Source organism: Syngnathus leptorhynchus, chromosome 2, assembly GCF_054491065.1.
Source record: "Syngnathus leptorhynchus isolate UIUO chromosome 2, UIUO_Slep, whole genome shotgun sequence".
In the NCBI taxonomy this organism is placed as follows: Eukaryota; Metazoa; Chordata; class Actinopteri; order Syngnathiformes; family Syngnathidae; genus Syngnathus; species Syngnathus leptorhynchus.
This window is the reverse complement of record NC_141196.1, coordinates 9,072,420-9,094,449: the sequence shown is the minus strand read 5'-3', so window position 1 is coordinate 9,094,449 and position 22,030 is coordinate 9,072,420. Positions and strand designations below refer to the sequence as shown.

The 22,030-nt window shown below is 39.8% G+C and overlaps 2 protein-coding genes across 2 annotated transcripts; both read right to left on the bottom strand.

The window, feature by feature from the left end:
- Window positions 1-388: 388 nt before the first annotated feature.
- On the bottom strand, window positions 389-2,245 carry vma21 (vacuolar ATPase assembly factor VMA21). Its single transcript, XM_085902679.1, has 3 exons — window positions 2,043-2,245; window positions 1,857-1,966; window positions 389-951 (listed from the first exon to the last, which is right to left on the bottom strand). Exons 1-3 carry the CDS (start codon window positions 2,102-2,104, stop codon window positions 812-814), a joined length of 312 nt encoding a protein of 103 aa, XP_085758805.1. The 5' UTR covers window positions 2,105-2,245; the 3' UTR covers window positions 389-811.
- A 5,604-nt stretch (window positions 2,246-7,849) lies between these two features.
- On the bottom strand, window positions 7,850-19,536 carry LOC147060607 (melatonin receptor type 1C-like). Its single transcript, XM_085905410.1, has 2 exons — window positions 19,344-19,536; window positions 7,850-9,286 (listed from the first exon to the last, which is right to left on the bottom strand). Exons 1-2 carry the CDS (start codon window positions 19,534-19,536, stop codon window positions 8,421-8,423), a joined length of 1,059 nt encoding a protein of 352 aa, XP_085761536.1. The 3' UTR covers window positions 7,850-8,420.
- Between the last annotated feature and the right edge of the window lie 2,494 nt (window positions 19,537-22,030).

The window sequence follows — 22,030 nt, the reverse complement described above, 5'->3', positions numbered from 1 at the left end:
ATTTATTCAAGAGAATGAAAACAAAATACCGGTGTCAAATATATTAGAGCTATCGGGCTGCAATATTTTATTCGGGTCGGTGTGGCATTTATTTGAGAGAACAAAAAAATAGTTATCAAACGATTTATTAACGGTAAATACCACTATTTCCCTGCAATATTCTATTTGAGGGATGACACTTATTTAGGAGAACAAAAAAATTGCTGTCAGGCCCTCACGAAATGATTTTTTTGTCCCTTTTAGGAAACAAATATGAACCCTCATAATAAAGTTATGACTTTCGGTGACTAACAGTATTTGTTTGTATAATTAACAATAATAATGACACCTTTATGAAGACAAATAAAATAAAAAGGTAGCAACAAGAAAAAAGCCCATCAAACTAAAATCGACTTGCCATGTTTATTCACCTAGGACATCAATCTGCTTCACACTAAATCTACATCACAAAATAACAGCCGTACAAAAACGCTGTACAATTTGACGATTGAAGCGTCAGAACATGTCTCTTTGAAAGAACAAAACACATGGTGAAAAAATGTGACAACAAAAGACAATTGCAATTCCTTACTTGTTACTTATTTGAACTCAACAAAGTATCAAGCAAGTAGAAGTGGAAAGAAAAACAAAAGTCTCTTAAAAGCTGCCCCTTTTAACACGATTTTTCATGAGAACATCACATCCAATCGTCCCCATAAAGTAAGTCACACCAGAACCGTTTTGTTGAACGTTGCTGGGATAGTGCTAGCCGCTGCTGGCCCTTCTTCTGAGGAGCCCCTTCCCAAGGTTTGCGCATCTGCGTCGACCTTACTTAATCGTACTTGCCTTTCCCTTTGGGCGTGCCTTCGTTCCACGCCACGTAAACAAACAAGGCCAGAACCACGTGCACGGCCAGCACGGCGACAATGGCAGCGTAGAAGTAGCTATCAGAGTTTGACATCTTCATTGAGCCTGAGAAGAAAAGACCCTAAAAGATCAATGGATGCCGACTGTACAGGACGTTGCAATGTGCGTGACGACACTTGTGTGGGGGCCGTACAAATTGAGAGTACTTTTCTCAGACTGGGAAACATTTTGTCTCATGAGAATTAAAAGTCTGAATTTTGCAATCTATTGTTCAAACTTGACCCAACAGGATTTGGGCTGTAGCCTAATCTCTTCCTTCCTGCATTGAAGTATCATGCATTTCATGGTTTAGCTACATTTGTTTTAAAACAGTTTTAAGTATGTTTTCTTATGCAGCGTGCAATCGCAATACATTTGAATTAGTAGAACATGACTTGGGTACTTTTGTTCTTATGTTTCAGTGCAGTATTAGAATGTATAATTGATGATTTTCACATTCTATTAGCAAAATGTGTTGTGATTTGTTTCAAATGCCCCAAGTGTAAACGCTGTATAGCACTCCAAACTACAACAATAACAAAAAAAGATTTAAGTGAATACTTTTCTGACAGTGGAAGAAAATAGTTTTGATATCTTATTAATGGCACATTTTTTTGACGTAACGCTTGACCTGTTAATCGTACTTAAACGTATAATGGTGGCATTGTATACAACTACAAACTTTTATAGTACTTTGTATATATAAGCACATCCATACATCCATCCGTCCGTCCGTCCGTCCGTCCGTCCATCCATCCATCCATCCATCCATCCATCCATACCGCTTTATGTCCACGGGGGTTTTACAAATAAATATTTTGCAATGTATTAAATATTTTTCCCTGACAAATCAAAAGAACATCAATTCAAATCCAATTGTAATAGAAGGTGTTGATTTGTTTTCATATCAACCTAAAACACAACACCAACTCCAGACAGACAGCACTGCGCAGAAGCGAAACTAATCTCACCTTCAAAGATGTAAGCCTTTGAAGCGAAGTATAAACCAATTGGTAGCGTGACCATTAAGATAGTGAAGAACAACAATGTCTTGAGAGCGGAAACCAAGGAACCTTCATTTCTGCAAAGAAACATGCACGCACAAGTCAGATTTTGCTGTCTAGCTGCGCAATGGACACGCGGGTGACTTTTCTTACGTTCTAAAATGAGGTGGGGGACCGCCTGTGGTGTCTGATGACGGGCTGATGGATCCGTCCATTGTTGTATGGATGGCCAACGAGGTGATGCTTATTAGGGGGAAAAACGGAGGAAAAATACGCAATATTCAGGGCAAAAGATCCTTTCTTGTTTTGCCTTACTTCCGCATCAAGTCACGGGACCATCACATGACCAGATGACAGTTAGTATCGCGAGAATTGGGAGCAGACGTTCACAAGCACTTTTTAAATATTCTTTATTTATATTCTAAAATAGTCCCAAGATTGCAATGCAGACACTTAATTACTCGTTTTCTTTGAAGGAGTAATACAAAAAATTATGCATTTTATCTGGAGCCACCTTACTCAAGGATACAAATTCAGTGTGGGATTGGTGCAATATCAAGAGTTGTGTATTTGTTATTACCTCAGAAAACCCAATGCAAGGATTTGATGAGACTGCATTGAAAGAATATTGTTTTTTCTAATTTGATATTTAAAGTATTTTCAAATGCGGAATCTTATAAAAGAGACTTTATTTAGAAGACTTTTCCCGTGAAATTGCTAAGGAAAAAAAATTCAAGAGCATTAATTGAGAAGTCTGCAAAGCCACTGCAGCTAAAGTTCACTTTGTCACAGATTAATCTAAAACTTGAGAAATGTACAGCATGCTCAGCCATGAATGATGCCATTTAGTTTGCCAGCCCGCTCTAAGGGCTCGTATGAGGGCTTCTGACAAATCATCCCTCACGGATGACCACATAAATTCACGGCACATGCTCTGCTAATAATAAGAAAAAATAAAATAGATATCTGTATATGTATATATCTATATATGTATATGTATCCATATATCAATGGTCAATGCTATTGTATAATATTGTATGAAACTCATCTTTCTGTTAAAAACATGTATTATTATTTTTTTAAAACAATGAATTTTTGGAACGATAACACTACCCCCACTCTTGACAAACTGCATTCTTGGTCACTATCATTAGCACATGAACTGGAGATTTTCTATTATGAGTAAAGTTGCCCCTTATTCTAGAAACTTTTACGAAATCAAATTGTGTCATGAATGTCATGATAAACGAAATAAAAAAAATAAAAAAACATGACAACTTCTAGCTATTGTTGTCATTAGTTAATGGTAAAAGTTGAATAAACAAGCCAGTCAGTCTTATATATGATGATCGTTGCCCTTTGAGAATGTTTTGTGACTACAGTCTATACTAGTTTGACTTGTTTCCCCATGTTGGAGAGTCATGAGATGTCATGAAAGTCAATGTGTTACATTCCTAGGAGGCACCATAATCAGACGGCATTCGGGTGCCTTTAGCTGACTGCTGTATAATGTGTTTGCATGTGAATTGCAATCACATTGATTGTCGCTCAACTACTTGAAATCAATATTTATAAGTAACAACAGAAGTGCAATATAATGTGTACTGTATATTGAAATAATTATTCTGTTTTTTTGATTGTAGATGATCTAACAGATGAGGTGGCTTTGAACATCGTATTGCCATGTGTACTTTAGTTAACGGAACTAACAATTGTCGAGCACATTTGTTTCCTCAAAGCAATGTTTTGATGGTTATTAGTACTCATTTCTGCATAATTGCTACGATTACAATGTATGAGCAAGGTGAGGGAGAAATGGATACAGTGTATTTTTTGGGTTTTAGATTATCAGTTCCACTTTTGTATGAGGGGATGACAGATCTATTTTTTTTGTTTTAGATTATCAGTTTCACTTTTGGATGAGGGGATGACAGATCTATTTTTGTTGTTGTTTCTATAATAAACCACAACTGTGGTATCATCTCAGTATGATAAGTGTAAATCTGTCAGGATGTGATTAGTCCCCTTTGTTTCTTAAGCATTGACAATAAGGATCTTATCAGAGTTCATTAAAGAATGGCGGTTATTAATACTGGGCGACGGTAAATAATTTTGGGGGTCATTAATGACTGACTTCTGACTGTTTTTTATAATCTGTGCAAACATCAGAAATTAATGAGAATACTCAGTTCCATCACCTTCTACACCTTTATTGCAAAAAATAGTAGCATCTATCATGCAAAACGTCATCGATGGACTGATGGCGATTGTCGTCGTCATGAAGCTAACTGGTGTCGGCTCCGTTTGCGTTGTTAACAGTTCATTGAAGTTTTGTTTTTATTTTAGTTCATTAATGATTTTTTTTTTCCATTTTTTGACTTGGTTCTTTTGTTCTTTCATTTATTATGATAATAATTTATTGTAGATGTGTTGTTCATCACGCAGTCGGTCGAGATAGTTTGTTGCATTGAGTTTTGGGAAAAGTAGTTTCAACCGTCTCCGGCCACATGATCACCCACCGCTATGGTGGGATTAGGAATTTTAATAAAGCAACCACATCCAAAATAGGAGCTTAATAAAAGTTCATGTTCTCCACGGAATTAGAGTGTATAGAATTGGAAGTGCAATAATGGCTTGGTTTCCCTCTTGGCTTGGCACCTCTGACCTTGTGAATAGGATTTCCCATGCTTCCATCTGTAAACCTTTGCCATGTCCGTTTGCATTCATTTCATCCTGGTTTACAGTCAAATGAGGAGATACACGCTCCACCTGTTGTTTGTCTCAAACGTGTCCTTAGTGAGTTGGGATAAAATCGTCCTATAAATAGATTGGCAGCTGCGCATACACATCCCAATGAAAGGTTTGTTTGTGAAGGACTGTGAGATAGAAAGTTGTTATCACTCTGACGTCTGTCTTCTTATTTCAGATGTCGGTCAAAAACAACAGGCTATAATAGAAATAATCTCAGAGGAGTGGAACGGTCACAGACTAGAATAGCTTCACTTTGAGTGCATTACTGTACATTTAACAGCATGGTTGCAAAAAGTTAAGTGCTCTGTTTTATGCAGGGTATATTTATTTTCGATCAGACTTGTGCTTTTGGTCACCAGTAAAACGCATAATTGGAAGATGACCATTCAAATATACACAATTTAGAGTCTTCAATTAACCTGTTTGGAATGAGAAAGCCAGGAAAAAAAATTCCATGCTGTGTTTTTTTGTAATCAGACCTACTTAAGTGTGGATCCTTGTGTTTCTGCGTTACTTTGATTTTTTTTATTATTTTGACCTTTACTTCCTTCCGTCCTTCCTATGGAGAGTTCCCAAGTCCAAAACACTTGATGCATATAATGTTCATCATCCATATTTGCTTTGCCGATTGGCCTCCTTGAACCCATGACACCTAAAACCTCCTGGTATGATTGCGCCCCAAAGCCCGTCGGGACATGTAGGAATGCATTTTATGCATGAGAGCACAGAGAGCACTAAATCCATTAGGAGACTGCAGTGGAAAAGACCTGCGCTGCTGTAAAATGCAATGGTGTGCGAGACCTGAAGAAATAGCCGCGTGCTAAGATGAGCTGCATCGTTGCAAGGCCATCAAGTTTGCGAAATGCTTCACTGTGCTTTCATTTTGTGGTAATTGTATTCGAGGTGTTACTTTTTCCTTGTGGTGGAAATGCTCCTTATCTCCCACTAATGACCTTTTTTTGTATTTCTGTTATCGCTTGCCATCGTCTGTGGAAATAATTTTTGCATGAGTGCCTTTGTGATAAACATTCAAGGATATTACAACCGAGCATTTATTGAATGACATGTCCTCGCAGGAGAGGGCAAATGGAGCAGCCAAACAGATTTTGAATCCAAGCTTGTAGTATACGGATGGGTAATGCTTTTAACCCTCACTAGAAAGTTAGTTGAAATGCACAAAGTCCACACCAAGGTTGTTCCCAAAACTAAAATCAATTCTGTATAACATTCATCATGTTTAGGTGAGCGAGAAGCAGACAACCATGCCATGCCAAACCCAATGGGTTTAAATGAACTTGAATTTGAATGAAACTTGCTGTAGTTGTTGATGGTGCTGGCACAATGCAAAGTCTCCAATTTAAGGTCCGCGGAAGCGGGGGTTTGGAAGCCAAATTTGAATGTTTGTAAAAAAGGGCGTGTCCACCTTCCTTTGAATCTGGATACGTATCTCAGGAACTGCTGGGTCAATCTTTACAAAACAGATATTGGTGGAAAGCCAATTCAGCAACGATCATTCAGAAGACTGGAGCTTCTTTTAGTAACATTTCAGTCAATTTTGAACTTAAAATGGACCTTTTGGATCACAGGAACTTTTTCTTTCATGAAATGTAGTCTCTCACAACATTTGAAAGATTCAGAGATCTATATTTTTTGGTTTAGCCACAATAAGGAATCAACGTAGCCATACAAACTGATTTGTGATAAATATTTAATGAATACTCAATAACCACAATTGCAGCACTCCATTTCATTTTCAAATCATTTTACATTGAATGGTGAAGTTTTTCTCAATAGTGCTTATGCTGTCCAGGTGTCACATTGCCACTGACATTGCAAAAAAGGTAGACCACACTCTTAACTGGTTGCTTGTTAATCTCAGATACACCAATCCAGCGACCCATCATTCACACGAGAGGCATAGAAGCCAGGTAAATGAACCACTGTAAATTAAATTCCACCTTTAGGACACCCTGCGTGGCAATTGGAGAGTGGGAGGAATTTGTCTAGGTAGACAGATGAGAGGAATAAAGGGTGATGGGTTGAAGACCCTTGCCATTAATCTGTGACTCATTGGTGTGGTACGGCCGAGGCCGTCATCCTCCCCGGAGCTCCTTTAGCCACTCATCTGTGGCTGACCTTGCACTAGCATGTTAGACGTTTCTTTTTCACATCAGAGACGCTGACTCTCAAGTTTGAAAGCAAGGGTTTGGGTCATTTTGCTGTTCTGCAATGTGACAGCATCTGCACCCAAAACGCAGTTTGAGTCACGCTGGCATTTACAAACATCCCCATCCATTCAAGCTTAGTGGTAAAAAAATAAACAAAACAAAAAAACTAAAAATGGAGCTGATGGCAAAACTTACTGAGAATATGAAATTGCAAAATGAAAATGAGTCATTGATGCAATATTTCAAGACATCTTTGGACCTTTTAGTGGGGTGAACCGCAGATAAGATAGTAAATAAATTTAGCATTATCACGCATTCACACCACTGGCTGCCTGATGCATATCATGCTCCTGTACCTGACTATAAATAAGCATGAATGTGTGCTTTGTTTAAGGTCAAATAGTAAATACCACGCAACATTTGAATTAGAACATTAAGGGGATGACACTTGATAATGGATTAAAGCCAAAGCAGTCCAACAGTATGAAAGTTATTATTTATGAAGTCCACATTCTCAGTGTAATAAATGCATGTATTTGACATCTATATGCATCGAGGATAAAATATTACAGCAGTATTACATTCAGTAAATCCACGACTAACTTTTAAAAGGGAACTCAACCCAAAAATGTCCTTTGTGAAAATATGTTTTATCCAGCCAAAACAGTGTTTTGATTAATGTATTGTCTGTGTAATATAAATGAAATAGCCCAAATCCGCCAATTTTATCCATCTAATTTTGTCACTTACTGTTGATTGAAAATGACATCACAGTTGCCAGGTCACAATTAATCGCGGCTCACCAGTTTTCTGAAGCGGAGCTGTGATTGGTTGTGGCTTGAGACGTGGCAATTGCGATGTCATTTTCAGTCGGCAGCTAGTGACAAGAAGGACAAAAACGGGCAAATATTGCTGCTTAAGTCATATAAATCTGAATGTCAGACATACAACATATTATTGCAGAAAAAATGGTGGGGTTGACTTCCCTTTTAATATTCTAGGCCACGCCATTCTAAGTGTGTGTTTGTGTGTGTCTGTGTGTGTAATATTTGGGATCTGAGCCAAGTGTTTACTAAATCCCACATTGAATGGATAAAGGATTGCACTTAAGAGAAGCGACCTTTATTTCTCAGTAATGCTGCATCTAAAGATCAAAGCACACACTTTTATTTATTTTTCTTCCATTTTGTGATATGCTCATAATGGATATGACCAAGAGATGCAGTGAGTCAGTAGCACATTTGTGGAATAGAATTGTGGGAATGGAATGTATAAAAGAATAAAAAAAAAAAAACAGTTTTATTGTTTTCTAGTCTTTGGATGATCTGCCAGCACATCTGATGCTTTTTTTTGGTGGGGTGAAGGAGCTGCAAATTGGAATATAAATGCACCATTGGTAATGCAGTGGATTGACTGTCATTCAGTGCTTTGATCACAAATAACTGACTAACAGTCCAGGGAAAAGTCCGCCTTTTGCTTGTCCGTCGTGGTCGTGAACAGGACTACGTGCCGTAGAAAACAGATGGCGTCACGACTTGGAAATGATACATGCCGTGTCTAAAGGCACTGGTTGAATACGAGATTCCCGATTTTCCTCAGGAGAACATTCCTGCTAAACATTTATCTCTGCTACATTATTGTTTGTTACAGCAGCCGAGGGTTTACTCTTGAGGCCCTCTGTGGCACATCTGGAGGTTTCCACCAGGAGCAAGCGTGGGACGCACAGCGCAAGGAGAATTGTCTTGTATTCTTTTCGAAAGTTTTGGTTAAGTAGTCCGTAGATGATGGCGTTGAGGCAACTGTTGAAGTATGCCATGAAGTAACTGGTGACAAAGAGCCACTGGGGGACGATGGGCGCGACTTTGGCCGGGTTTATTGCCACTGCCAGTCCTATGAGGTTCAACGGCGCCCAGCAAACTGCAAACAGCACAAAGACCATGAACATAGTCAGGAAGTTCCTCACGTCACTTGGTTTTGGTTTGGCCCTCTGCTCTGGTTTCACCCGATGCTTCACTTGAATCACCCGGACCCAGATCCTTAAGTAACAGTAGGACACCACCAGTAGCGGGATCAGGAAGTGGATGACCACCACCGAGACGGTGTACTGCGAGCTAACAGTCTGAGCGAAAGTGCAGGAGTAGATGCGAGGATCGTACTGCAGCGAGCCCACAAAAAAGTTGGGCACCGTGGCGACGGCGGTGAAAGCCCAGGTCAGGCCCAGGTAGCAGCAAGTTTTCCTTAAGCTGAACACGCGGTCGTACTGCAGGCTGTGGCAGATGTAGCAGTAACGGTTGATGGCAATAGCCGTGATGTTGAAGATGGAGCCGATGACGCTGATGCCCATGATGAAGCCGCTCGCCTGGCAGTGCAGGTCCCCCATGGTCCAGTCGTCGTGGAAGATGGCCGTCAGGACCAGAGGGTAGGGGTACAGCGCCACCACCAGGTCAGCGACCGAAAGACTCACCACAAAGATGTTGCCTGGAGGAACAGAGGAGGCTTAAAGAACAGAACTCAAAACAAAAGATCACAAACAGCACCGCCCGATTCCCTCAAATTGTGAGTCTGGAATCTTGACTGGGACTTGCTCTCATACAAGTGAGTCTATTATGCCATCTGAGACTTTTTTTGGTCAACCTATAACCTATAAAGATTGCACCGTGGACTCATAGCATGCTTCCTTAATTCGGACAACAACAAAAGTCTTTCATAAAACATCCATAAATGACAGGAAATGCGTAATAAGAGACTTGATCCCCTGGGGAATAACCCTGTGAACAAGTGCCACCTTGACTTTCTCATAAGAGCAACATCTGAGGAGTCTTAGACAAATCATTGCTACTTGGTGGTTCTTCAATACTGTATGTGTCTTTGCTTCCTACCAAAAGCTTGTATCGAATTCTCTTACCATTTTTTCCTGAAAACATTGAAGGCAGTCATGGTCGCCCAGGGACAGTCATGATTGCCTGGGGATGAATCCTATGAAAAGGTGGTCCGTATAGACTCTCTCAGGCTTGATTTGAGCAAAGCATTGGTTTAAAAAAAAAAAAAATCGCTGGACTTGATCCATTACAAGGTTTCTTAAGTGAAAATGTGTCTTGGAATTAACTAACAAAATATATTGTGAGTCTTTAAGAATTTCAATAACATTTCACATACACAAGACTTGACAGGTAGTTTTAACAAAAAAACGCTCTTAAAAACACAAACAAATGGTATTTTTAATGCCACAAAAATGTTTGCCCAATTCACTCAACATATTCATAGGCAGCTGTGGATGAACCTTACATTCAGGGCCCACCTTGTGAAGATCACAGTTTTGTAACAAGAAACTAATTGGATATTTTTAAGTCATAAAACCCACATTCCAAAAGGACGTTGTCTTCATATCGTGTAAAGTTAAATGAGGGGCAAAATAGCAGTTTAAAGACCAAGTCAGGATTTTGATTAGGATTGCAAATAGCTTATCTTGATGAAAGTGTTTCTTTCTCTACTTTCAAATGAACTGAATTAATATGAGAAGAAAAGTGTGTGTCTAGCATTTAAAGAGGGACCGTTGCTAGGAGTCCTTTCCATAATGTGAACAGCCTATGGGCACATCTGCTTCACAGTTCTGCGGTCCAGATTCGAATCTCAACTCCGACCTTCTTGTGTGGAGTAAACATGTTCTCTGTGCGTCATCAGCTCATTAGATGAGACAAGCTTTATTAAGTATGTAAGGGCAGATTGGATATTACTTGCTCATGTAGCTGTACCTAATTAATGACAGGCTTCATCTGTATAGTGTATACTATACGTATGTACGCAATTATATAAACTAGGCGTGTCAAACTCATTTTTGTCACGGGCCGCATCGTCGTCACAGTTTCCTTCGGAGGGTCATTATGATTGTCAACCCAATGAATTTGTGAACGCCTCATATTATATGCCGTATACGATACAAAACAAACTGACAAATAATTCGTTTCCAAATGTGACTAGTGGAACCTTTTCAAATATTTTAAAAAGATGATTTTTTAAAAAGTGAAGACAATTTGCAATATTATTATTGACACATGAAGTCAATGCACAATTTGCCTTTGCGGGCCACAGAAAATGATGTGACGGGTCGTATCTGGCCCACGGGCCTTGAGTTTGACACCAGTGATATATAACCAATAACAGGAATGGAACTGGTGCATTTCCCAACACATCCAGTTAGTCCCAGAATTGCATATTAATGGCAGTTCTTCATATTCTCGAGTCTAGAATCTAGACGTTTTTTTGTCACATGAATTTGCAAGGAAATTGTATTTGGGAGGAAGACAGGCACGCACAAACATGGATTGTTGTAGTCGTGCGTGTTATTCTTGTGTCCTCCTCAGGTCAAAGCTGGAAGTTGCGTGACACTGGATCATCTCAGAGGGCATGAATCATCAAAAATGACGTCTGATGTTGTTACATTGCAGCTGTTACTGGGCCAGGAAGATAAAATGTAAATCAAATTGTAATGACATGTCAGATTACATTTCGAATAAGGGAGTTAATAGAGTGGTGTCCCAATTTAATCTACAGCACTTTTGAAAAAGCATAAATAGCCCCTCTCCCCACCCCCTAAAAAGAGGAAAAATGTCTGTTTGTTTGATTGATATATTCACCGTCCACCTAGTTTCCAAAATAATTTCAATTATCAAATAAATTAAATTGTCCCAAGTCTAAAAGTTGATGAAACATTATGAAGTTAGACAAAAGGAATTTAAAAACAAGTTTAATTGTAGATACCATTTGATTAAATTTAAACACGATGACTTGCCAAAATCTATGGTAATTCCCTCACCCTGCGTTAATCAGTCTTTTGCTTTTTTTAAGTATGTAATTCATTAGCTCACTCAGTGGCGTTGTGCAAAACAACGACGGGTCACCAAAAGTACAAACGTACAGCATATACCTTTAGGTATTTTGATAACCAATATAAATATCATCCACAGTCGTTAAAGATACGTAATGTTTCATTTATCTGTGTTGTCTGACTAGGGACAGTGATATTTCTGTTCTAAGCACTAGAAGTTTTACGAACTGACTCATTAAAAGTTTGCATGTATGGTAGCTCTTCTTCAGAACAAGAGAAAGGAGCATTTGTAGCTCTGTGCATGCAGCGCTTGGTCGTCTGCGGTTTAATTCGGGTCAAGCTCGTCAAAAGTTAACATATTCTGCTGGTCTGGAATTAACGAAACGTATTCTGAATGTAACAAAGAATTCACCAACACTACAGCACAATTAATCAGAGTAACCTTGAAAAGGGTTTCATGAGAAAAACAGCACGGACCTTGGCTCAGCATTGTTAAAATAGAAATAAGCAAATTTGTTCTCCCTTCTTGAGTCAGCTCACTGGGCAAACCTGTCAGTTTATGTTTGTGACACTCAACTTGCTGCGCGCGTTTGTCATTGTGCACAGCTTAAAATTCTGGCTGACATGCTGCAGCACAGCGTTAGCGTCTGCACTGTCCGGGCGGCCCTGGCTACAGCCTGAACTCAGGCCGTCTGTCCCTTTTATTGTCAAGAGAATGCGGTAAGTACTAAAACACAGCTGGGAGGATAGCAGCAATTTATTTCTACACAATTTCATGACTGTTCTTGAAAAGACTTTATATGTCGTAATTCAATTTGTAAACAACTGTTTCCGTTCCTTCTTCCCTTTTACTGTTGATCTCCATGGGAGAAGTAAGCGCCATTACAACCATACAATAATCCGATATTGTTTATGTCAGTTTTCCATACTGTATATAAAACAAATAGAGTACCATGAGAGAGCCCTACAAATGAACCCAGAACCTTAGAATTGTAAAAGAGAGTACTAACCGCTTGATCAGTGTTGCCGTGTCTTTTTTATTTATTTATTTTTTTATAGTGCAGTAAGACGTTGGAATAATGTCATTGCTTAGCCTGGGGCAGCAGAAAGAAAACAGACCGTTGAAGCTAAGTAAATACTAGGAACTGGGAAAGTATAATACTGCAATGTTCAGCGCTAAAGTATGGCAACAGGGGAAGCTGATCTTTGTCCTTTCCAGCCATTCATTCTCAAATGTTAAAAGGTTGAGGTGAACTTTCCCAAAAATGAGTCGCCCCAATCTTTGAATTCAGCTATCTAGTCACCAAAGATGACACCTTAATCTTTCTTTCTTTCTTTCTTTCTTTCTTTCTTTCTTTCTTTCTTTCTTTCTTTCTTTCTTTCTTTCTTTCTTTCTTTCTTTCTTTGCCAATGGATGAAACTCACCAATCAAGAATAAGCCCAAAACGTTAGAGAAGAATAGGCTCATTTACTGTCGGTGTACTATTAGCTTCCTAGATTGCTTCTTACATTGTACTATTAGCTTCTTAGATTGTCTTGAGTAGGTTGGACAGCCCTTCTCCATCCAAAGTTGTGTACATAATTGCATGTTGAATGTGCTCCTATGATTGTATTTTGCCATTCTCTATCCTGGTTCTCATCCGCGACATGAGCTCGATTATCTGTCACAAACAATATTTCCTAATACACTATATGTTGGAAAAAAAAGAACACCTGGGTGATATATTTGTCTGCAGCGAACAAAAGAGCCGCAGCACTTTCAGACGTATAACGTGACTCATACCCATATTTTTATGACACATGGTGTCATCTGTTACACATAGCCAAAAGACAGATTCAACAAAAGAACAAAGCCACAATTGACACCGACGTGGAAGGATAAACATACGAGACAACTTGCACGGCTGCACATGATTCTTAGAATTTATATTCGGCCCGCAGTCTCACCTCAAACCTAAGAGTGCAAAACTACAGATTGGTGAAGATCTCACTCATTTCACTGAGCAAAACTGAGAGACTATTTCTCTTTTTTGGCAATACCGCCTAAGAAATTGTCATGTCTCGTCCCCAGCCGTTCCACTATGTGTCGGTTGGCTTGGCTTCTGTCTGTGTGCTCGCCACTCCCCTCCTGTGTGCCCATGATTTTTTTGATTGTACTCACCTGCCTCTTGTTACCTGTCGTGTATATAAGTCCTGTCTGCGCCTCACTACCGTTCGGATCATTGTCGTTTTGTTGCGGTTGCTGTTGTTTGTTGTCGTGTCGTCGTTTCGTTTGTCCTTTTGCTTCCTGTCATCTTGAAGTACGTTTTGGTTAGTCAGTCATGTTATCGTTTTGTCAAGTCATGTCAGTTTGTAGAGTCTGGATTTTGAGTTTTGTCGATGAACCCTGGTCCAAGCTGCACTTGGTGGACCTGCTCCATTCTCCAGCCGTGACAGAAATAAGTATCAGCCCTTACATGGGATGTCAAAAGAAGCAGTTTTTTATGACACTAGTTATATACTGCTTAAATCATGGTTAATATTAGTTGTCTAATGGCTACAGAAACCTTCTCTCCACATTATGTAGTAAAATGTGGTTGAACTTCACAATTTCAGTTTAAAAAAAAAGGTTTCCAATCGAACTACGTATTTTATAGAAGATAGACGTTATGTTTCGCAGATTAACGGATGGCAGTGATGGAATGCGAGTGTGCTTCCAACTCACGCAAATACAACAATGGCAATTTGAGCTTCTTTGGAGTCAAGTTATTCCCATAGTGCGTTATCTAGCTTATTCCTATCCACCCAAGCACTTAGTATGTGGATGGACAGCGAATACCGCGTAATGCGATTGTCATTATTTTTTCTGGTGTGATTTAATCCGATTATTCGATCTTCCTCCACGCGTACCACATTATAAATAAATAAAATGTCATCTTTTATTGAACTGCCTGGAGATTATGACTCGTTTAATATGGCGTCTTAAGTGAAATTCCCCCAGGAGCTGTCCTGTCAATTTGTCAATGTCTGGCTTGGTTTGACTCTATGACTCGATTAACCTCCCACTCCACAAGCCCTCAGGGACACCCACGGTTTGGAGATTGAATTCATGACAACAGCATAGGCATGATATGCCTTAAAAAAGGCCCCCCACCAAATTTACATGAAGCCCAGCGCCTGATGTGGAGGTTCAAGTGCAAGTCATTCTTTCCACCATCTGTTCCCTCTGCTCCTCTCTGAGCACTTTTGTGAGTGTATATTTAGTTAGTTTAACTCCACTGAGACGTTGTAATGTTAACACCCTGTTGGCAGTGTCGCATTGCCACGGTGCCCCCTCTCAACAGTCACTTTTACATTTAGGCACTTAAAAATGCCTGAGGATTTTTACGATACAAATTAAGACTGAATAATTAATCAAATTTATATTGACGTCTTATTGATGTCAAATACAATGCTCAAAATAAAGAGGCTGCGATTTGGGAAGTTTTATTTCACTCACTCATGGCACTCCCTGATTGAAGCTCAGTGCTTCAAATGTATGAAATGTTAAAAGAGCGCAAGTCATAGAAATTCACATTTCATTTACATTTATTTTTAGCCCAAGGTCAACCTGCAAGACTAAAACATTTATGGATATCTTTTTACAACAGATTGATGTACTGCAGGTGTTTGTTTCAAGACATACGAGAATGGGAGCTTGAAAAGAAAAAAAAGTATATTAAATCATTTAATTCTAATAGAAGACCTATTTGGACATCATTTTACTCAGATGTGTCAGTGAACCAAACTCCTTCAGGATTGTTGGAGTCCTTTTTAGAAACGTCTCACAATGCTTTGTAGGAAATCATTGTGCGCTTGAAGAAGTTTTGATCAACATGTTTACATTAAGTGGAAATGACAAGAAGATGGATGGATGGATAGACATTGTATTAGACTTGGACTCGGGTATGCAATGCTTCCCAAATGTTACAAAAGAACAGTGTCGTCAATCGCGCTGACATTTGAACTCTGTTAGAGATTTACCGCCTCTGAAAGAAGCAAATAATCCGCCGTGCCTGTACAAAACAACATTTGAAAGAAGCATGGCAGGTCGGTCATTTGATTCCATGACGTGCCCCAATATCTCTTTCTTAATGGTGTCACATGAAGCGCATGTGACACACATTCAAATCCAAAACATTTATCCCCTTCGTCTCATCGCCAAAGATTTCTTTGCGTTTTGGCCCTTGTTTTCCTTGTGATTGTGTTTTTTTTCCTGGCATTCCATCTTCCTCCCTCAGTCCAAAAACATACATGTAGACTTTTAATTGTACCCTGTGAGTGACTGGCAATCAATAGGCTCCAACTCCCCCTCAACATTAACAAGGATATCCAGTATAGAAACTGGATGGATGTTTACAACGTCGAGCAAAGCGACTGAGGCGAACGAGATTAGCATTCATCTGTAAAGATGGAGATTAAAAGAAAAAAGGCGCTGCTCTTAGCAGTGGAGCATCCCAGAGCAAAAAATATGCTTATCAGCTTTATATTGACATGAAAAGAATGAGGGATTGGAAAATCAAAGGTGGGCAACAAGTTCTTTGGAGTAGATTTTCTTCCCCCATACAGCCACAAATAGTGTGGAAAAACAAGTAACAATGTTCCCTTGAGGGAAAAGCCAACACTGTGATTTGTGATTCCTCATAAAGCTCACCAAATAAAACAAATATTGAAAAAAAAAAAAAGGAAATAGCACCTTTTTACTGCACTGAGGAAATGTGCATCAGTTGATGTTGGTTTCCAATGCCTTTGTCTCCCAAAAAATCTAAGCCTGATTCCAAGCCCACTGTTGCTATGAAGGTGACAGCGCTAAACAATCTTCATGATATCGCAACTGCTGTATAATAATAATAAAAAAAAAAGGTCATCACTTAAGAGGAGATAAACTAAACACCAAAGAGCACTTGTACAGCTTTGTTGCACAACCTTGCTTCCCTTTGTTGAAATATGTACAATTAAACATTCATATGAAAAAGCCAATGCTATAAATAGGTTCTTAAGAACAGAGCAGAAATTGTTGAGACACCGACAGTACGACGTTGAGGAGAGGAGAGGAGAGGAGAGGAGAGGAGAGGAGAGGAGAGGAGAGGAGAGGAGAGGAGAGGAGAGGAGAGGAGAGGAGAGGAGAGGAGAGGAGAGGAGAGGAGAGGAGAGGAGAGGAGAGGAGAAGAGAGGAGAGGAGAGGAGAGGAGACTATCTATTGCTCCATCTCTATCTACCTGTTTATACGTGGGGACTCTCGCCAACAAAATGCGGGAACTCTAAACTACCGTCCAACTGCTCTCATCAGTCAGTTCTACTTGTTTTTGTGTCCGGTGGATGTGTGCGACGGACGCCAAGCCCACCCGCATGCATGCAAGGGTTCTCAACTGGGGACTTTTTTACCAGAGGCAGTGGAACCACAAAAGGGCAGCGATGGAAAGTGAGAGTGGTCTTGAGACACATGCAAAAAATCAACCCATGAGTGGCTCTGAGCTGGAGCATATTGCAAAGGTACACTACACCCTAGACTGGCCACCAGCCAATCACTGGGCTCTTTTGATTGGTTGAAAGAGAATTAGCCCCTGCGTTTGCCACCGAGGATAAACCGTAACACCACCAATCTTTTCCTGCACAAAGCCTCTTTTCTTTACATTGTCTCTTTTTTTGGGGGGGGATTGAATTTACCATGTAGCCAATGCAGTAATTGCTAGCACCTAATAACCCCATGACAAAGGCACACAAAATTTGGGTAAATTGACACCATGAAAGAAACATAATGAAAATGACCTGAACTGAACTGTTCTGCGCTATGTAAACAAGGCGTTCTATTCTGCATAGTAATCACAGCCTCTGATAAATGGTTTGTTTTTATAACACCCTTCGATGGATTTTTTTTTTCTTTGGTCCACATTGTTATTCTATGAAAACATATTGTCACAGTCTTTCCATGCAAGAGTTTATTGTTGTTTATCATTATGATTATTATTAATATTAGTAGTAGTAGTTGCTGTAGTAGTAGTTTATTTATTTATTTGAAATTCTTTCTATTTATTTATCTATTTATTTAATTATTTATTTTTTATTTTTTTTATGTAGAACCTGACAACTTATATCTTGAAAGAGACTGAAAGGGGTCATTTGTTGGACTACGTTTTCTCAGAAGTAAGAAAAAATGGCATTAAATTGAGTGTATTAAACATCTTGCTCACCTTCACACTGCTCCTGGGACCCCTCTAGTGTATGACAGCCTAATATGATGTCGTGTGAAGCCATGCAACAGTCTCACCTTGGCAGCTTGTGAGCAACTACAGGTCTTCATACAGGGAAGGATGTGATTTATCAGGGATGGTGGACCAAGGATAAAGCCAAATGGAGGGAAGAGGCTGTTATTATTTATGGGGAAATGTGACAGAAGACAGGCAAGGCTGCGGAAACTCCGTCACATCGAGAGGGACTCACTTTAGATAACAGCCTGTCAAGCGCAAGATTGGCTGTGACTTCTAAGTCAGATTATGAGCTTTTTAAGAGAGGATTTAGGTGCAAGCGAGTTGTGAAGCACGAGCATTGAGAGTAGTTGAAAAAAAGATTTTAGTCCACATTGGTAATCCAACCTCCAATGCCCCCAAGCCAATTCCTTGAGCTGGGACATCGTCGCAAATGTATTGCAACAACTTACCTTTATATGAACTTTTTTATTATGTATTAGCCTATGATAATAACCTGGGATGATGCATAATAGTGAACTCAACTCAATTTAATTTATTTAGAACTTGAACAAAACAGTGTATCAAAGCGCTGTACATAAGAATACAAAACATACACACGTAAAAAAAAAAAACATGTTGAAAATGAATTAGGAAAGCAATATACTTTTCCATCCATCCATCCATCCATCCATCCATCCATCCATCCATCCATCCATCCATCCATCCATCCATCCATCCATCCATCCATCCATCCATCCATCCAGTTCAGTGGTTAGAGAAATAATTACAATCTCGCAATCGCAGTGTCAATGATGTGCATACGTTTCCCACAAGCGATTAAGTTTACACACCCTTAAAAATGCCAGGTTAAAAATTGGACTGACCCAGTTAGGTCAATTTGACCCAATTTTGGGCCGTTTTGCTAAAGAAATAAATAAATAAATAACCCAAGTTGTTGGTCAAATTGACACAACCCAATTTTGGGTTGTTTTAAAAAAATAAATAACCCAATTTGTTGGTCAAACCGACCCAATTTCCTGGGTCTGTCCAATTTTCAACCTAAGTTGGGTTGTTTTGAACCCAGCATTTTTGGAATTCTGGAATTCAGTTTTGTTGAAATAATTATAATGCATCAGACTTGATATGCTCCAAATTTCAGTGATACATTTTGTAGAATAATAATGTCAAGGAAGCCCACGTTAAGCTATAATGCATCCCACCGGACTTGTAGAGTTTGGAAATAAATTTCAATCCCTTCAATTTCTCTAGCGCTTATCCTGACAGCAGGTGATCTGAAGCCCGAGTGCGTGTAGTGTGTATGGATTATGCAATGCATGTGTATTGGTGGCGGAACTGGCTGGCATTTTTTTTACACTCATGCAAATTAACAGATACAAATCAAACAATACTGCAAAACGAGAATGCAATATTGGGCATTAGACAAATAGTGTAAATAGATTATTTTATTTTTTGCATGACTTAAGGTTTGTTTCAAATCTCTCACCTGCATTCCTAAGTTTTTTATTCCTGTACACGGACAAGATGACGAGCACGTTGCCCAGGATGTCGACCACGATGGTAAAGATCAGCACGCTGGCCAGCGCAGTGGACAGTCCGGCCGAAGCGCTCAATCCCGTGCCGCTCTCATTCCGGGACAAACAAGTGGAGCCGTTCAGCTCCCCTCCCTCTAAATCCATCTCCCCTCAGGGCACCGTGACCATGGTGAAGTGTTGCAAAAACAAAAGAAAAAAAAAAGAGAGTAAAGACTTAACCAGAGGGCTTCTGGAACTTCCTGGTCCGAATGCAAAAGCACGCTCCGACGTGTGCGGTGTTGCACCAGCAGCGATGGTGCGAATTTAACGCCATTCAGTGAAATAAGTTGGCAGACAAAGTCGTCGATTCTATCAGAGGGGTCCGCGTGGTCCTCGTGTACAAGTCAGCCAAGGTCCTCCAGTCCGTGGCACCAACGGGGTACTGCTTAGAGGGGCCATGTACTACCTCCGGTGCGTAATGGAAGGATGAGACCGAGCTTCATCACTCATCCAGTGTTGGCTTTTTCTGCGCATAGAGATAAAGACTGCACTTGTGTTCACGCTCCCCAGTGCAGATGACTCGTGAGCGCCTTTCATTATAAGTGTGCGCTTGTGTGGCGCGCTGTGCGTCCAGAGAGGCCCACGGAGCCCCCTCCGCTCACTCCCCCCATCTCTCTCTCTCTCTCTCTCTCTCTCTCTCTCTCTCTCTCTCTCTCTCTCTCTCTCTCTCTCATCTGATGAGATCCCACAGATCAAGAGGCGACGTGAGTATGTGGTTTAAAAAGATTTCATAAGATTCTTGATCTTCATATGAAATGCGCAATGGCGCCTTCATGTGTCCACATGAGATTCTTACAACTGGGAAATTGTAGGGGGGGGGGGGGGGGGAGATTGCTTTAAACCGGTGGTTTTTAATAGTAGTAAATACACTAAATTATGACAATTTGCACAATGTAAAACGATTCTTTGAGTTGATTTAAGAAAAAAAAATCTAAAGTAACCAGAGGTGGTAAAAAAACAACAACTTCCTACGCAAGTGGAAGTGGGCATGGGAAAGTAGCCGCTGTCTTTGACGTCTTTAATAGCCTTCTACAGTTTGTTGTGTCCCAAGAAACGGGAGACTAGACAGCGTGCTCGATCTGATAAAGACATCTTTATTTTTGAAAAGCCTGAAGACAAAGTTGCATGGACTTTTTCATCGATCCACTTATAAAGCACCACTGTTGACAAACAGATTGGAATTTCATGAATGTTACAGCATCAAACTCAAATCAAGCCTCACAATGCGGTTATTAAGGTCGGAGTATTTTGTTTTGTAACTTTCAAAGAGTTTTTTCTTTCTTGAAAAGATATGCATTCCCAAACATTCATGGGCAAGCAAAAACACAATGTTTCTGCATAATCCTTAAAGACAGCAATGAGCATGAATTCACATGAATCACATTACACATGCCTGGAGGGGAAGATGTATCCTGTTGTCTGCCTTTAGGTCTGTGATTAAAATATTTTCATTATATAAGGCTGCACACTTTTTTTTCAATACTAACAATAAAAAATAATTTCAAATTGTCAGAATCTTATACTGTACACTTCCAACGAATGAAGCTAACGTAATGGTGGGTCCAAAAAGGGCCAAGCCAATGCAAGATTATTTTTTACCCAGCGCATTGTGTTGAGGCTTTAAGGATTTGATCCACCAAGAGGTTAAAAGCTTCTCATACTGATGAATTAAAGCTACCAAGAAATGGCTCAGCAGGTTGTCAGTGTAGCTGTGGTTAAAATAATACTGACTTTAATACCAACCTTTTCTCAAAATAAGAAGGTCCCTGATGGTCCAATGGTTAGGATGCTGATTCCCGGTCATAGGGGGCACATGTCACTGTCTCCCCTGTGCCGGTCCCAAGCCCGGGTTAATGCAGAGGGTCGCGTCAGGAAGGGCATCTGGTAGAAAAACTGTGCCAAACACTTGTCACCCGAATCTTCTGGACAAAAGCGGGTGTTTCACTGTGGGGAAAAAGCCGAAAGGAGCCACCATTTTCTAAGAATAAGAAGCGTCTTTCCCCTGTCAGGGGTTGCCACAAGTCACAAGCATGATGTTTGACCTTGTTTTTACACCAGATGCTGTTCTTGACACAATCCACACATTTTCAATGCATGGGCTTCCCCTCCTGACCAGGATTTCAGCCCCAATCCCTGTGTCCAAACAATCGTACTTTGAATTTATCCCAAGTTCAATACTTACATAATTGTTAAAATGGCAACCATCTTCAGATCTTCAGCCGACCCAAATCCAATTTCCAAGCCAATCTATTGGGTGAAAATGATTCACTGAGCATGCAATGCATGTATAAAAGATCTAGCCTTCAAGAACAAAGGGTTTAACAATATAAAAATAGTCACCTAGTTACGTATTTTACGTTTCTGACTTGAAGGCGTATGTCATTTTATATACGTTCTATCAGAGTAAAATTGAAAACATGACCACATAGATTGAGCAGAAAAAAACAAAACATGATTCTAGCAGTTTTGAGCATGAGCGTGACACAGTATCAAAACACCCTTTCTACTTGCATGCAACGGAAATGCTGGCAAACGGAGTCACGCAAATATATTCTTCCATTTTTTTTGCTCTAAATTCAACTCTTGCTTCATCTTTAAT

What these genes read in the sequence shown, in the direction of transcription:
- vma21 (XM_085902679.1), bottom strand. Translation starts at nt 2,104, where the DNA reads ATGGACGGATCCATCAGCCCGTCATCAGACACCACAGGCGGTCCCCCA. An exon ending in CCCCCACCTCATTTTAGAAC is followed by an intron (nt 1,967 to 2,042) that starts GTAAGAAAAGTC and finishes GTTTCTTTGCAG; the next exon opens with AAATGAAGGTTCCTTGGTTT. An exon ending in AAAGGCTTACATCTTTGAAG is followed by an intron (nt 952 to 1,856) that starts GTGAGATTAGTT and finishes TTTTCTTCTCAG; the next exon opens with GCTCAATGAAGATGTCAAAC.
- LOC147060607 (XM_085905410.1), bottom strand. Translation starts at nt 19,536, where the DNA reads ATGGATTTAGAGGGAGGGGAGCTGAACGGCTCCACTTGTTTGTCCCGG. An exon ending in TAAAAAACTTAGGAATGCAG is followed by an intron (nt 9,287 to 19,343) that starts GTGAGAGATTTG and finishes CTGTTCCTCCAG; the next exon opens with GCAACATCTTTGTGGTGAGT.